Raw genomic sequence first — 14,768 nt, 5'->3', positions numbered from 1 at the left:
TTGTTCCAAGTCAGCATGGATTTACGAAGGGGAAATCATGCTTGACTAATCTTCTGGAATTCTTTGAGGATGTAACTAGGAAAATTGACAGGGGAGAGCCGGTGGATGTGGTGTACCTTGACTTTCAGAAAGCCTTTGACAAGGTTCCACATAGGAGATTAGTGGGCAAAATTAGAGCACATGGTATTGGAGGTAGGGTACTGACATGGATAGAAAATTGGTTGACAGACAGAAAGCAAAAAGTGGGGATAAATGGGTCCCTTTCAGAATGGCAGGCAGTAACTAGTGGGGTACCGCAAGGCTCGGTGCTGGGACCGCAGCTATTTACAATATACATTAATGACTTGGATGAAGGGATTAAAAGTACCATTAGCAAATTTGCAGATGATACAAAGCTGGGTGGTAGTGTGAACTGTGAGGAAGATGCTATGAGGTTGCAGGGTGACTTGGACAGGTTGTGTGAGTGGGTGGATACATGGCAGATGCAGTTTAATGTGGATAGGTGTGAAGTTATCCACTTTGGTGGTAAGAATAGGAAGGCAGAGTATTATCTGAATGGTGTCAAATTACGAAAAGGGGACGTACAACGAGATCTGGGTGTCCTAGTGCATCATGCAGATACAGCAGGCAGTGAAGAAAGCCAATGGAATGTTGGTCTTTATAACAAGAGGAGTTGAGTATAGGAGCAAAGAGGTCCTTCTGCAGTTATACAGAGCCCTAGTGAGACCGCACCTGGAGTACTGTGTGCAGTTTTGATCTCCAAATTTGAGGAAGGATATTCTTGCTATTGAGGGCGTGCAGCTTAGGTTTACTAGGTTAATTCCCGGAATGGCGGGACTGTTATATGTTGAAAGACTGGAGTGACTAGGCTTGTATACACTGGAATTTAGAAGGATGAGAGGAGATCTTATCGAAACGTATAAGATTATTAAAGGGTTGGACACGTTAGAGGCAGGAAACATGTTCCCAATCCCAGAACAAGGGGCCACAGTTTAAGAATAAGGGGTAGGCCATTTAGAACTGAGATGAGGAAAAACGTTTTCAGTCGGAGAGTTGTGAATCTGTGGAATTCTCTGCCTCAGAAGGCAGTGGAGGCCAATTCTATGAAAGCATTCAAGAGAGAGCTAGATAGAGCTCTTAAGGATAGCGGAGTCAGGGGGTATGGGGAGAAGGCAGGAACGGGGTACTGATTGAGAATGATCAGCCATGATCACATTGAATGGCGGTGCTGGCTCGTAAGGCCGAATGGCCTCCTCCTGCACCTATTGTCTATTGTCTAAAATGGCTCCTTTGCATACTACACTTCAGTATAGGCGATTTCAACAGAGTGGTCCATCTTGTTCTTCTAGTATCTTTGCTGAAAACATAGAGTGCTGGAGTAACTCAGAGGGTCAGGCAACATTTAAGGAGCAAATGGATAGATGACGTTTTGGGTCAGGACCCTTATTCAGACCGATCCCGACCCGAAACATCGCCTATACATTTGCTCAAGATTCCAGTATCTTTAGTTCCTTATGTCTCTATTATAACTTACCGTTCAAACTCAAAGATCTTATTCACTGCAGAATGACCAGAACGATTGCATTTTACTTGAATAGTTTCCTAAACAAAAAAAAATTGATTCAATAGACTTTCATCAAACTAACTTAAGAAAGCAATTCCGACAGGATCAAGGAGCAGAAATTTATCAGAGAGCAGCAGGCAGCAGGACTGTCGAGAAAGCTTCATGGTCAATAAATATCACTTCCTTAGAAGGCTTAGGAAGTTCGGCATGTCCCCAACAACCCTCACCAACTTCTACAGAAGCCCCCTAGCAAGCATTCTGTTGGGATGCATCACAGCATGGTTTGGGAACAGTTCCACCCAATCGGAGAGTTGCAGACATCGCCTAGACCATCACCCATACCAGCCTCCTTTCCATTGACTCCTACACTTCACACTGCCTCAGCTAGGCCACCATTGTAATCAAGGACCATCCAGGTCACTTCCTTTTCTCCCCTCTCCCATCAGGCATAAAGGTATAAAAGATTGAAAACCTTTCAGATTCAGGGGCAGTTTCTTCTCAGCTGTTATCAGACAACTGAATGGTCCTCTCAAGTCCTGACTTCTCATCTACTGCACTGGAGACCTTTGAACTATCTTTAGTCTGACTTTATCAGACTATGTTATATCACTAAATGTTGTGACGTTTATCTTTTATCTGTGCATTGTGGACGACTTTACTGGATAATTCGCAAACAAAAGCTTTTCATTGTACCTCGGTACAGGTGACAATAATAAACAAAAGCAAAGATGGTGACTCGCCTTGGGCCAAGGAGTAATAGGTTGTAACCCTCAGGCATCAGCAGATCTGTGCAGAAACCCACACTATTAAATGAAAGGTTTCCAGAGCAAGATTTTTCCATTATATTTCATGGGTATGTCTTGTCTCACTGGAAGCACAGACAAGAAGTGGTGGCACTGTGATGTAGAACTGGAAGGAGTTAAGCTGGGACTCCACACTATTGACTGCAGACTCAATTATGTCTCGCAGCATCAAATAAACCATAGACCAGGACATTTCTTATTTAATACAATCTTTTGCCCCGGGTGTCAGCTGATAAATCAATACAGTTCTATGCTGAACATCCGATTCACGTGGGCAAAGACCTGAAGGAATCAGCTACTTGTCCGGATCTATGGCAGGTGGTGAGAAAATCAACATGAGGTGTTGAATGTACATTAAGGTGTTGAATTCTCCTCAGTTACCTATCCAAGATAAAATTATTCAGGATATTATTGGTAGAAGTAAACAGTTTTTATAGGGATGAAAGTCTCGTCTTCATTATGCCGTGTGGCATGTTATTATGCTCAATGGAATAGATCTAGGGTACTCATATGGAGCTGTGAGCTATGAGCAGCAGCAAAACTATACTCAACACATTCTATAACTTCATGGCCCAGTGTAATCCACTTTAAACCAATATCACCAAGCCAGGCCACCAGCTCCGGCTCAACCAACTGTGTGGAAGTTATGCCAGGAGCAACACTCGGGGTATGTACAAAAAGTGGTTGGGCCGTTATGCAGAACAACATTCATACTAAACAGTGACAACAGCATGCAATAGACTAAAGCAATCCAACAACCAGCAGATCAAATCATGGGCTTGCAGTGCTATTACATCCAGGTATGAAAGGCAGGGAGCAATTAAACTAGAGAATCAAAGTGGTAGCATTTCATAGCCTGAATGCAAACAGTCCAGCTGTGCCCATGGCAAACATTTAGGCCAGAGGTGCCAGAAGGATGAATAATCGTGGTACATGGATAGGAAAGGTTATGGGCCAAATGCTGGTAGCTTAGATGGGGTATGGATGAGATGGGCTGAAGAGCCTGTTACCATGCTCTATGGCTCTATAATTCTATTCTTGAAGTCCCAACCATTATAGAAACAGTTTTTTTTGTAAACTGAGTTTCAGGCCTTGCTGCCATGGCAATTCAGAAAAATGTTGCATCTGCAGGGGTGACAAAGCCTTCAGCAACATGGCCTGAGGGCCTTTTTTGACAGATGTTTGCTATCAGTGGAAATGCTGGTAAGTGTCCCCTAAAATCAGAAAGGTTTAAAAACATTTTGAAAGGATTAAAATAATGAGGAAAAAAGTGCTGATAAAACACATCTAACACATACATTTATTAAGGTTGAATTGTTGCTATTTAAGGCAGACAGTATTTCAAAGCATAAATTTTAAAGTACATATTAACACTTGGCTTCTTCTGAATTTGTGAGAACAGTGTAGGCTTTGTTTTCTGGCTTGTGCCAGACTCACCTGATGCAAGATATTGAGGCCTTTGAGCACCTTCGATACTGGCCTTCTGTTAGCACATTGAAAGCACGCTCTCACTGAAATGCTAGTTAATAGATCATGCCTAATTGTGAAATGACAGGCAACAATTCCTTTGCAGTAATGAAAAATGGCTATATTAATATTTGTTACTGGGAAGGGTGGTACTCACATCATCAATCAAATGAATCACCTTCTCGGATTCAGTTCCAGGCCTACAAAATACCATGTGTAAGAAAATACTTGGAGAACTGACAGATGACACCAAAAGCAGTAACAAAAGATATTAGTGGAGTCCAAATTAACCCCTCACCATTTCACCCCAGAAGAAAAACTTCAAATTTTGAGGTTCAGTCATATTCTCCCATTCAAAATCATGGTCTTCACCTCCACTTATCACTCAGATCCACAGTGAGGCTCTTTGCAAACTGCACATCTCATCAATCAGATGTTCACCTCCCTGGTCTGTGTTTTCTCTCTTAATGCCAGTGTTTTGTTGTTCCTGGTTATAATAAATACAGTGCCCTCCATAATGTTTGGGACAAAAACCCATCATTTATTTATTTACCTCTGTACTCCACAATTTGAGATTTGTATTGGAGAAAAAAAAATCACATGTGGTTAAAGTGCACATTGTCAGATTTTAGTAAAGGACATTTTTATACATTTTGGTTTCGCCATGTAGAAATAACAGCTATGTTTATACATAGTTCCCCCATTTCAGGGCACCATAATGTTTGGGACACATGGCTTCACGGGTGTTTGTAATTGCTCAGGTGTGTTTAATTGCTTCATTAATGCAGGTATAAGAGAGCTCTCAGCACCTAGTCTTTCATCCAGTCTTTCCATCCCCTTTGGAAACTTTTATTGTTGTTTATCAACACCACAGGGCTGTGTTCTGAGCCCCATGCTCTACTCCCTCTTCACACACGACTGTGTTCCTGCATTCGACACCAACACCATTGTCAAGTTTGCAGACGACACAACGGTGATCGGGCTTATCACCAACGGGGATGAAACAAACTATAGAGCGGAGGTGCAGAACCTGGCGGACTGGTGCTCGGATAACAACCTGTCCCTAAACACCACCAAGACCAAGGAGCTGATCATCAACTTCCGTAGGTCACATAACGGGGAATATGCCCCGATCTCTATCAACGGGGACAGTGTGGAGAGAGTGTCCAGCTTCAAGTTTCTGGGCACTCACATTTCGGAGGACCTAACATGGTCCAATAACACTGCTGCGCTGGTCAAGAAGGCACAACAAAGACGGTTCTACTTAAGAACACTGAAAAAGTCTGGTCTACCCCAACAGCTGCTGACGACCTTCTACCGCTGCACCATAGAGAGCATCCTAACGCATGGCATCCCTGATTGGTACCTCAGCTGCACGGAGGCAGAAACGAAAGCTCTACAGCGGGTAGTCCATAGAGCTCAGAGGGCCATCGGAACACAGCTACCAGACTTGGAGGGCACCTACAGCACACGATGCCTCAGAAAAGCCACCAGCATCCACAAAGACTCTTCACACCCCTGCAACAGTCTGTTCGAACTCCTTCCATCGGGCAGACGATACAAGGCCTTCTACGCCCGCACCTCCAGACTCAGGAACAGCTTCATCCCCAGGGCCATAGCTGCTATGAACCGGTCCTGCTGAGCCGGATGGCCACAACGCATAGATCAACTTGCACCTTACCCTGTCTAAAAAACTGTTACAATTGTTTCGTTTCGTTGGGTTGCTGTTAATTACTTAAATTATTGCATCGTATGGGAGGCGCATTCCCAATCTCGTTGTACCCCTGGGTACAATGACAATAAAGATATATTGTATTGTATTGTATTGTATAAGGACCAAAGTTGTGCCAATGAAAGTCAAAGAAGCCATTATGAGACTGAGAAACAAGAATAAAACTGTTAGAGACACCAAACGTTAGGCTTACCAAAGGCATCAGCCAAACGTTAGGCTTACCAAAATCAACTGTTTGGACATCATTAAGAAGAAAGAGAGCACTGGTGAGCTTACTAATTGCAAAGGGAATGGCAGGCCAAGGAAAACCTCCACAGCTGATGACAGAATTCTCTCTATAATAAAGAAAAATCCCCAAACACCTGTCTGACAGATCAGAAACACTCTTCAGGGGTGGATTTGTCAATGACCACTGTCTGCAGAAGATTTCATGAACAGAATACAGAGTCTACGCTGCAAGATGCAAACCACTGGTTAGCCACAAAAATAGGATGGTCAGGTTACAGTTTGCCAAGAAGTACTTAAAAGAGCAACCACAGTTCTGGAAAAAGGTCTTGTGGACAGATGAGGCGAATATTAACTTATATCAGGGTGATGGCAAGAGCAAAGTATGGAGGAGAGAGGAATTGCCCAAGATCCAAAGCATATCTACTCTGTGAAACACAGTAGTGGGGGTGTTATGGCCTGGGCATGTATGGCTGCTGAAGGAACTGGCTCACTTATCTTCATTGATGATACAACTGCTGATGGTAGTAGCATAATGAATTCTGAAGTGTATAGACACATCCTATCTGCTCAAGTTCAAACAAATGCCTCAATACTCATTGGCCGGCTGTTCATTCTACAACAAGACAATGATCCCAAACATACTGCCAAAGCAACAAAGGAGATTTTTAAAGCTAAAAAATGGCCAATTCTTGAGTGACCAAGTCAATCACCCGATCTGAACCCAATTGAGCCTGCCTTTTATATGCTGAAGAGAAAACTGAAGGGGACTAGCCCCCAAAAACAAGCTTAAGCTAAAGATGGCTGCAATACAGGCCTGGCTGAGCATCATCAGAGAAGACACCCAGCAACTGGTGATGTCCATGAATCACAGACTTCAAGCAATCATTGCATGCAAAGGATATGCAACAAAATACTAAACAGGACTACTTTCATTTACATGACATCGCTGTGTCCCAAACATCATGATGCCCTGAAATGAGGGGACTATGTATAAACATAGGTGTAATTTCTACATGGTGAAAGCAAAATGTATAAAATGGCCTTCATTAAAATCTGACAATGCGCACTTTAACTACATGTGATTTTTTCCATTACAAATCTCAAATTGTGGCATTACAGAGACGAATAAATAAATGATGGGTCTTTGTCCCAAACATTATGGAGGGCACTATATACTTTAATCTGTTTTCTTTTTAGTTTTTTCAATAAAGTTAGCTCGGTTCTTTTAAGTCTGGCTGCTGGTGATTTTTTTTTGGAGGGTAAGTACTTAAGGGCCTGTCCCACTTAGGCGATTTTAAGGCGACTGCCGGTGACTAGGTTGTTGCCGACAGTTCGCCGGGGTGTCGCGGGCATGATCGTGAGGAGTCTTCAAAGAATCATAGTGGATCTCGGTGCGTCGCTAGAAATTCTCCGGATAGAAATTTCTTGGCGACAGCTGATTTATCGGCAGGTGTCGTTGCTTATTGCGGGCGTTGTCGCATGCTGTCCTCTGGTTTGCTAGGTTGTCGCAGATGCATTTAGAAGCACGTAATATTAAATTAAGTAAAGTTATTTGAAGTTACCATAAAATAAATTTATTTACCGTCAGGACATTTGACAGGTAGATTGGAGGCGACAGTTTGACAGTCAGGTAGGAATTGCGCGATGTTTATGGCCATCAGCGATCACTTTTAAAGTAGGCTCCCAAACCAGATATGCAACCCAGAAACCAGATATGCATCTCCCGTACATTTTCAAAGAATGCCCACACTCCGCACAAAAATCCATTTAACCACGTTTAAAATTAAATTTCTTAATACTCCTATTAGTAAACTGGAAGTCAATCCAGTTTATGCCTTGTTAACTTGAAGCTTGGTTTTCAAGTAACCCAGGCAAGATGCTATATTTCAAAACTCTCAAGTAATTAGACTTGTCAGTGGTTTCAGCGAAAATTAGGACGCCGGAGAAGCATTGATAAGCGTGGGAATTTCACGATGTTTCCGAAGACGGTGTAATCTCTTAGCCAGGTGCTAGTTTCATAAAAAAAGTAACTTGTATCGACCTGACTCGGCATTGTCGTGGTCATTTTCGTAGGGTAAAAGAAAATTTTGGCGATCTGCTACGACTTTGACAGTCGCCGGCAGTCGCCTAAAAAATCGCCTGTGGGACAGGCCCTTTACTCTTATTTCTATACATCTTCCAGTGCTGCTTCAGCGTCTTATTTTTATCTCCCATTATTCTTGCCACATCCTATGTTTTCATTTATTTTTGTAAATACATGTCTGTGGTTTGATCTTAAGTTTCATCGTTGTATTTTGTGTAATTATGGCATCTAATCTCAATGGTTACAAAATGCTCAATACCCCAAAACATGCACCACTGGTGTGTATATCACTGCATAACTACATAAACTAGCCTGACTTTTGAATAAAGCATTGCACATTCGGGGCCAAAAATTATTTTAATGAACTGTTAAACTGATGCTGTTTAGACAATCATAAAAAAATGTGCAGTTTAATTCAAAGAACATTGTGGTTGCAATGATGTCCTGTATAGGCCATTATTTATTTCTCATCTAACAATCTGTCAAGCAAAATGTTCTCACATTCACAAAAATATGCACCTTTAATGCTTATAATGATAGTATTTTTGTCTTTTCTTACGCTAATCTTGGCAGCTTAATTGTTCTCTTTTTCCTACATAGGTCACGGTGGCGCAGCGATAGAGTTGCTGCCTTACAGCAAATGCAGCGCCGGAGACCCGGTTTCGATCCCAACTACGGGTTCCGTCTGCATGGCATTTGTACATTCTCCCGTGACCTGCGTGGGTTTGCTCCGAGATCTTCGGTTTCCTCCCACACCAAAGATGTACAGGTTTGTAGGTCAATTGGCTTGGTTAATATAAAAATTGTCCCTCGTGGGTGTAGGATGGTGTTAATATGTGGGGATCGTTGGTCAGCGTGGACCCGGTAGGCCAAAGGGGCAGTTTCCGTGCTGTATCTCTAAACTAAACAAAACATGTTTTTTAGAGATGCAGCACTGAGTCCGTGCCGACCGGCAATCCCTGTACACTAACACTATCCTACACACTAGGGACAATTTACAATTTTACCAAAGCCAATTAACCTACAAACCTTACGTCTTTGGAATGTGGAAGGAAGACGGAGCACCAGGAGAAAACTCTTGCGGTCACAGGAAGATCATACAAACTCCATATAGCACCTGTGGTCAGGATCAAACCCGGGTCTCTGGCGCTGTAAGGCAGCAACTCTACTACAACTCTGCAACTTCCAATTATCCTCTTCCTCGGTCAACTCATTGAAATTATATAGAACCTCCTAACACTGCTATCTCATTACTTCACTGTTGCTATCCTGCCTGCAATTACAAGCCTCTTCCAACATTCAGTCTCTAGAGAGCCTACCAGGAAATCAGAGAGATAAGGATGTACTCAAAGCTTCCTTGAAGAAATGCAATATCAGCGCTGCCTCTGGGAATCTCTGGCCCAAATTCATCAAATGAATTGGTCCAGATATAACTAAAGACTTAGTAAATAATGAGATGCCAAAGGGGAGGTCAGATGTCCTGCACTTCTCAGTACAGCACAAGTGTGGAGATTGGGAACATATTGATGTGCACGCTGTAGCTTGCCAACAATCTTTACAAAACTGCTAGCTAACCACAACTGCAAACTTGCCAATTTGTGTGCACTCTCCCATTAAAAGCTCCAATGTCCACATCCATAAACACTACTAATGTGCTGTCATGACACTAAACGTATAACTTTCCAACTGTTCCAGGAAAGGGAAATAAGAGAGTTGACAGCATATTTTACCTTTCCAAAGGGATTGCATCATCTTCTCCAGAGTCAAGTGACATAGATGGGCGGACTCTGCAATGAACTCTAATATTCCCACATAATTCCTGACAAGAAAAAAATTACTTCCTTCAGTAGACATAAGGAAAATTAAATAAACCAAGTTTTAATATTTGATGTTAATAGATGCTGAAACAAACTGTGGTACTGTTAGAAGAGTTTCAGTCTGAAGAAGGGTCCCGATCCTAAATTTCCGAGATGCTGCCTGATCCGCTGAGTTACTCCAGCGTTTAGTGTCCTTTTTTATGGTCCTATAAATATTTCTGACATTCCTTTGAAGCTGTATGCTTCATATAAATGTTTACTTTGATTATTTTTTGGTTTTAAGTTTTTTTATTTCTGTTTTATGTTCAAGGCATAAACATTATACAAGAAAACAAGCCATCAAGGATGCCAAGAGACTATACCGAGTCCCAGTATAATCACTCGGACACACGGTGAATGTGGCAAGGTCTGAATAAGATAACTGGCTGCCGAGCAAGGTCAAGCAACATCATTGGTGATAGTGCGACCCAACCCGATGAACTGAATGCTTTCTATGCTCGCTTCGAGCAGAAGGCCAACAGGGCGGTGACACCTGGCCCATCTGACTCAAGTATGCTTCTCCTGAGGGTAAATTTACACAAAGCAACTGGCCCAGACGGAGTTCCTGGCCATGTCCTTAGTAGCTGCAGGGACCAGCTAGTAGACATATTCGTGGACATCTTTAATCTCCCTACTCTGTTCTGAAGTACCCACCTGTTTCAAAAAGATCACCATCATCCCGGTGCCGCAGAAAAGCAAGACATGCCTAAACGACTACCGTCCAGTGGCTTTGACATCCACCATCATGAAATGTTTTGAGAGGCTATTTACAGAACGTATTAAATCCAGTCTAGACCCAGCGGATTTAACCCACTGCAGTTCGCCTACCGCAACAACAGGTCCACGGACGATGCCTTTGCCTTGGCCCTACACTCAACCCTGCAAAACCTAGAGAGACACGTATGTCAGACTCTAATTCATAGACGAAGGCTCTACCTTTAACACTATCATACCATCCAAACTTATAACCAAACTCGCAGGACTAGGTGTCAGCACTCATCTGCAACTGGATCCTCGATTTTTTACTAAACCTTTACTCAACTCTTGCATTACCTGATGAATCTTTGAAGCACGGACGAGAAATATTTTGTGTGGTGCTCCAATACAAATCCTGTCAAGCATTCCTTTCATGTTCTGCTGCTTGCTCCAGTTAACCACATGTTAAAGACACCATAAAGGGACAGGAACAGGATAGAGTGCAATATACCAAAGCAAGTAGTTGAATAAATATTTTGAGGAAATTAAGAGCATTGTATGACACAGTGGTCATTAATGTAATGATTGGCAATTCATGGTTATAACAGGTTATAACAGTCTGAGTAGGAAAACTCAGGGGAAGGCACTGATTAATATCACAATTACAAAAGTAGTGAAAGAGGAGCTAGATTGAAGGCAACCAGGATACACTCTAGGGATAGAATTAATGAATAAGAAGATAATTAAAACCTTAATGGGATTTGTCTTCATGCCTCCTGACAGTAGCGGTATAATCAGAGCACGAGAATAAAAATGAGAAAGGTTTGAAGCAAAAGGAAAGTTGTTTTAATGGTAAGTTATGGGGAGTCCGAAAACTTGTTGGTTGTAGAAGAAGTTTATTGCAGCCGCAATATTCGAATACAGAGTTAAACAACAAGGTAAAGGACAACCATCAAAAACTTACTGTCTTCTTCGAAGACTTCGCCGAACTGAACATTTCGGGCGCCAAAAGCGCACATGACCTCGCTGGCCAATCCGAGGGTTCGACGACCTGGACCATTCTCTATGGTCGCTACATGACCCCCCCCAGAACCCGAGGTGCGGAACCTAGCAGGGAGCCGGATTTCGCGACCATAACGAGTACGGAGAGGGACAGCCTGAACCACAGGAGCCGGGGGTTCCGGACTTGGCGGAACAGCCGGAACGGGAGGTCCTGGAGGAACTACCGGAACGGGGGGTCCTGGAGGAACTGTCGGAACGGGGGGTCCTGGAGGAACTGTCGGAACGGGGGGTCCTGGACTGAGCGGAACTAACGGAGGTCGGCCTCTCCTAGGGGTTTGACCGACCAGGACTGGTTGATCCGGATCCAAATGTGCAGGTTTGAGCCGAGACACCGAGACGAGCTCACTCTTGCCGCACATGTCTAAGGTGAAGGTAGCCGTTCCCTTACGCAAAACCCGGAACGGCCCTTGATAGACCCTCTGCAACGGGGCGCGATGGGAATCTTTTCGCAGAAAAACAAACTCACAGTCCTTCAGGGAAGGCGGTTCATGTACCATGGGACACCCATGACGTGAAGTCGGAACTGGAGCCAGGGAGCCCACCCGTTCCCGGAGAGATGCTAACACTGATGGGACTGTAGGCAGCTGGTCTGAAAGGTCCGGAAACAAATCTCCGGGTACTCGAAGTGTCGAGCCATATACTAGCTCCGCGGACGACGCACCGAGATCTAGCTTAGGAGCAGTCCGGATGCCCAAAAGAACCCAAGGGAGCTGGTCTACCCAGTCCGGGCCTTCAAGCCTTGCACTGAGGGACGCCTTAAGTTGACGGTGGAACCTTTCTACGAGTCCATTTGCCTGGGGGTGATATGCAGTAGTGGGTTGTAACTTGGAACCGTACAGTTCTGCGAGCGCGGCCCAGAGGGACGAAGTGAACTGTGGCCCTCTGTCAGTGGTAATAACTGCCTGGGACCCCGAAACGAGCTACCCAATGAAGGGCCAAAGTCCTAGCACAAGACGCTGACGAAATATCAGACAATGGGAAAGCCTCTGGCCACCGGGTGAACCGATCCACCACCGTGAGGAGGTGGGTGTAGCCCCGGGAGGAAGGCAAAGGCCCGATCAAATCCACGTGGATGTGAAAAAAACGAACCGCTGGGACCTCGAAATCCTGTACGGGGGGCTGGACATGGCGCTGGACTTTAGCGGTCTGACAGGGAACGCAGGAACGCGCCCAACCCGCTACCTGTTTCCGTAGGCCATGCCAGACAAACCGAGCTGCTACCAAGGCAGAGGTGGAGCGGATGGACGGGTGCGCCAGCCCATGAATGGCATCGAAAACCCGGCGCTGAAGGGAGGGCGGTACTACCGGCCTGGGACGGGGAAGAGAAACATCGCACCAGACTTTTGTGCCTTCCGACCCACAAGCTACCTGGGCCAACTTCAATCCCGAAGTGGTGGACTGGTATGTCGAAACGGTATCTGCTAGAAGCTGTGCCTGGGGATCCACTTCGCAGTCCACCGCCGAAATAGGGGGAAAAGCAGGTCTAGACAGGGCGTCAGCAACGGCATTAAGCTTACCCGCGACATGACGGACATCGGTGGTGAATTCGGAGATAGCAGTCAGGTGCCGCTGCTGGCGGGCCGACCATGGGTCAGACAATTTAGAAAAAGCAAATGTTAATGGTTTATGGTCCGTAAAGGCCACAAATGGGCGGCCCTCAAGGAAGTACCTGAAATGACGAACAGCTAAATAGAGAGCCAGAAGCTCTCGGTCAAATGCGCTATACTTCAGCTCGGCCGAATTTAGTTGCCGGTTGAAAAACGCTAAAGGCTGCCAACGGCCACCGACCTGCTGCTCCAGAACCCCGCCCACCGCCACGTCAGAGGCGTCAACCGTCAGGGCCGTGGGGGCGGAGGGGCTCGGGTGGACCAACATGGTGGCGTCTGCCAAGGCTGCCTTAGCTGCTGTAAAAGCCGACTCTGCGGCCGGGGACCATATCAACTCTACCGGTTTTCCTGCAAGGCATTGGAAAAGCGGGCGCATGACTCGCGCAGCTGCCGGAACGAACCTATGGTAGAAATTAACCATGCCTACGAACTCCTGTAGCCCTTTTACTGTGGTGGGCCTGGGAAATGCCCGGATAGCCTCCACCTTCTCGGGCAAAGGGGAGGCGCCGGCAAGGGTAATTCTGTGCCCTAGAAAATCAAGAGCAGGGAGGCCGAATTGACACTTGGAGGGTTGGATAATGAGCCCGTGGTCTTGGAGCCACTGGAACACGGTCCGCAAGTGGGCCTGGTGTTCCTGCACTGAGGGGCTGGCGACCAGGATGTCGTCTAAATAAATAAACAAAAAGGGTAAACCCCGGCCCACGCGGTCCATCAGTCGTTGGAAAGCCTGTGCCGCGTTCTTTAAACCGAAAGGCATACGCAACCATTCAAACAACCCGAACGGAGTAATCGTTGCAGTTTTCTGTATGTCCTCCGGTCGCACCGGGATCTGGTGGTATCCTCGCACCAAATCGATTTTGGAGAACACCACCGCTCCTTCCAGCCCAGATGAAAAGTCCTGTAGGTGCGGTATGGGGTAGCGATCAGCCGTGGTGACAGCATTGAGACGCCGATAATCGCCACATGGTCTCCACCCCTCAGATGCCTTGGAAACCATATGTAACGGCGAGGCCCACGGGCCGTCAGACTGACGGACAATTCCCATTTCCTCCATCTTCCTGAACTCCGCCCGTGCCACCACCAGTTTGTCTGGCGGTAGTCTCCTGGCCCGAGCGAAAACGGGAGGGCCTTCGGTGCGGATGTGATGGACCACGCCGTGCTTGGCCGAAGACGTGTCAAAACGTTGAATGAGCAGCTCTGGAAACTCCGCCAGGATCTCAGCATACGAGTCAGGGGCCGCGACGACGGCCTGGACAGTAGGGCTGGGCGGGGAGGCGATTGTCGGAGCGACGTGCTCATCTCCGGCGGAGGGTCGGAGGTCGTTACCGCGGACATCCGGGACCAGTGAAAAAGCCCAGAGAAAATCTGCGCCCAGGATCGCTTGTCTGACGTCGGCTATGATGAATGGCCATTCGTACGTGCGGAGGCCTAACACAAGGGACATCTTCCGTATACCGAAAGTGCGAATTGGGCTGCCGTTAACCGCGATGAGGGTGGGACCTGTCTTACCCGATCTGGTTTCGAGGTCGGTCGGCGGCACTATACTGACGATGGCTCCCGTGTCCACCAAAAATTCTGTGTCCGTGAATCGATCATGGACATAGAGGCGCCGGTTCTGGCCAATCGTAACTGCCCCTATGTACGATCGGCCGAGGCATTTCCCGCGAAGG

The 14,768-nt window shown here is 45.8% G+C and overlaps 1 protein-coding gene across 1 annotated transcript in view; it reads right to left on the bottom strand.

Annotated features, from left to right (window-relative positions):
• Positions 1-14,768, bottom strand: part of LOC144597057 (uncharacterized) — an 83,107-nt gene that overhangs the window by 40,877 nt on the left and 27,462 nt on the right. Inside the window, 1 exon segment of the mRNA XM_078405971.1 lies at positions 1,535-1,602. Within this exon segment, the coding sequence (XP_078262097.1) occupies positions 1,535-1,602 (68 nt within the window).

The sequence above is a fragment of the Rhinoraja longicauda genome, chromosome 9 (assembly GCF_053455715.1).
Source record: "Rhinoraja longicauda isolate Sanriku21f chromosome 9, sRhiLon1.1, whole genome shotgun sequence".
NCBI classification, from domain to species: domain Eukaryota; kingdom Metazoa; phylum Chordata; class Chondrichthyes; order Rajiformes; family Arhynchobatidae; genus Rhinoraja; species Rhinoraja longicauda.
This window is presented reverse-complemented; position numbering and strand designations above follow the sequence as displayed.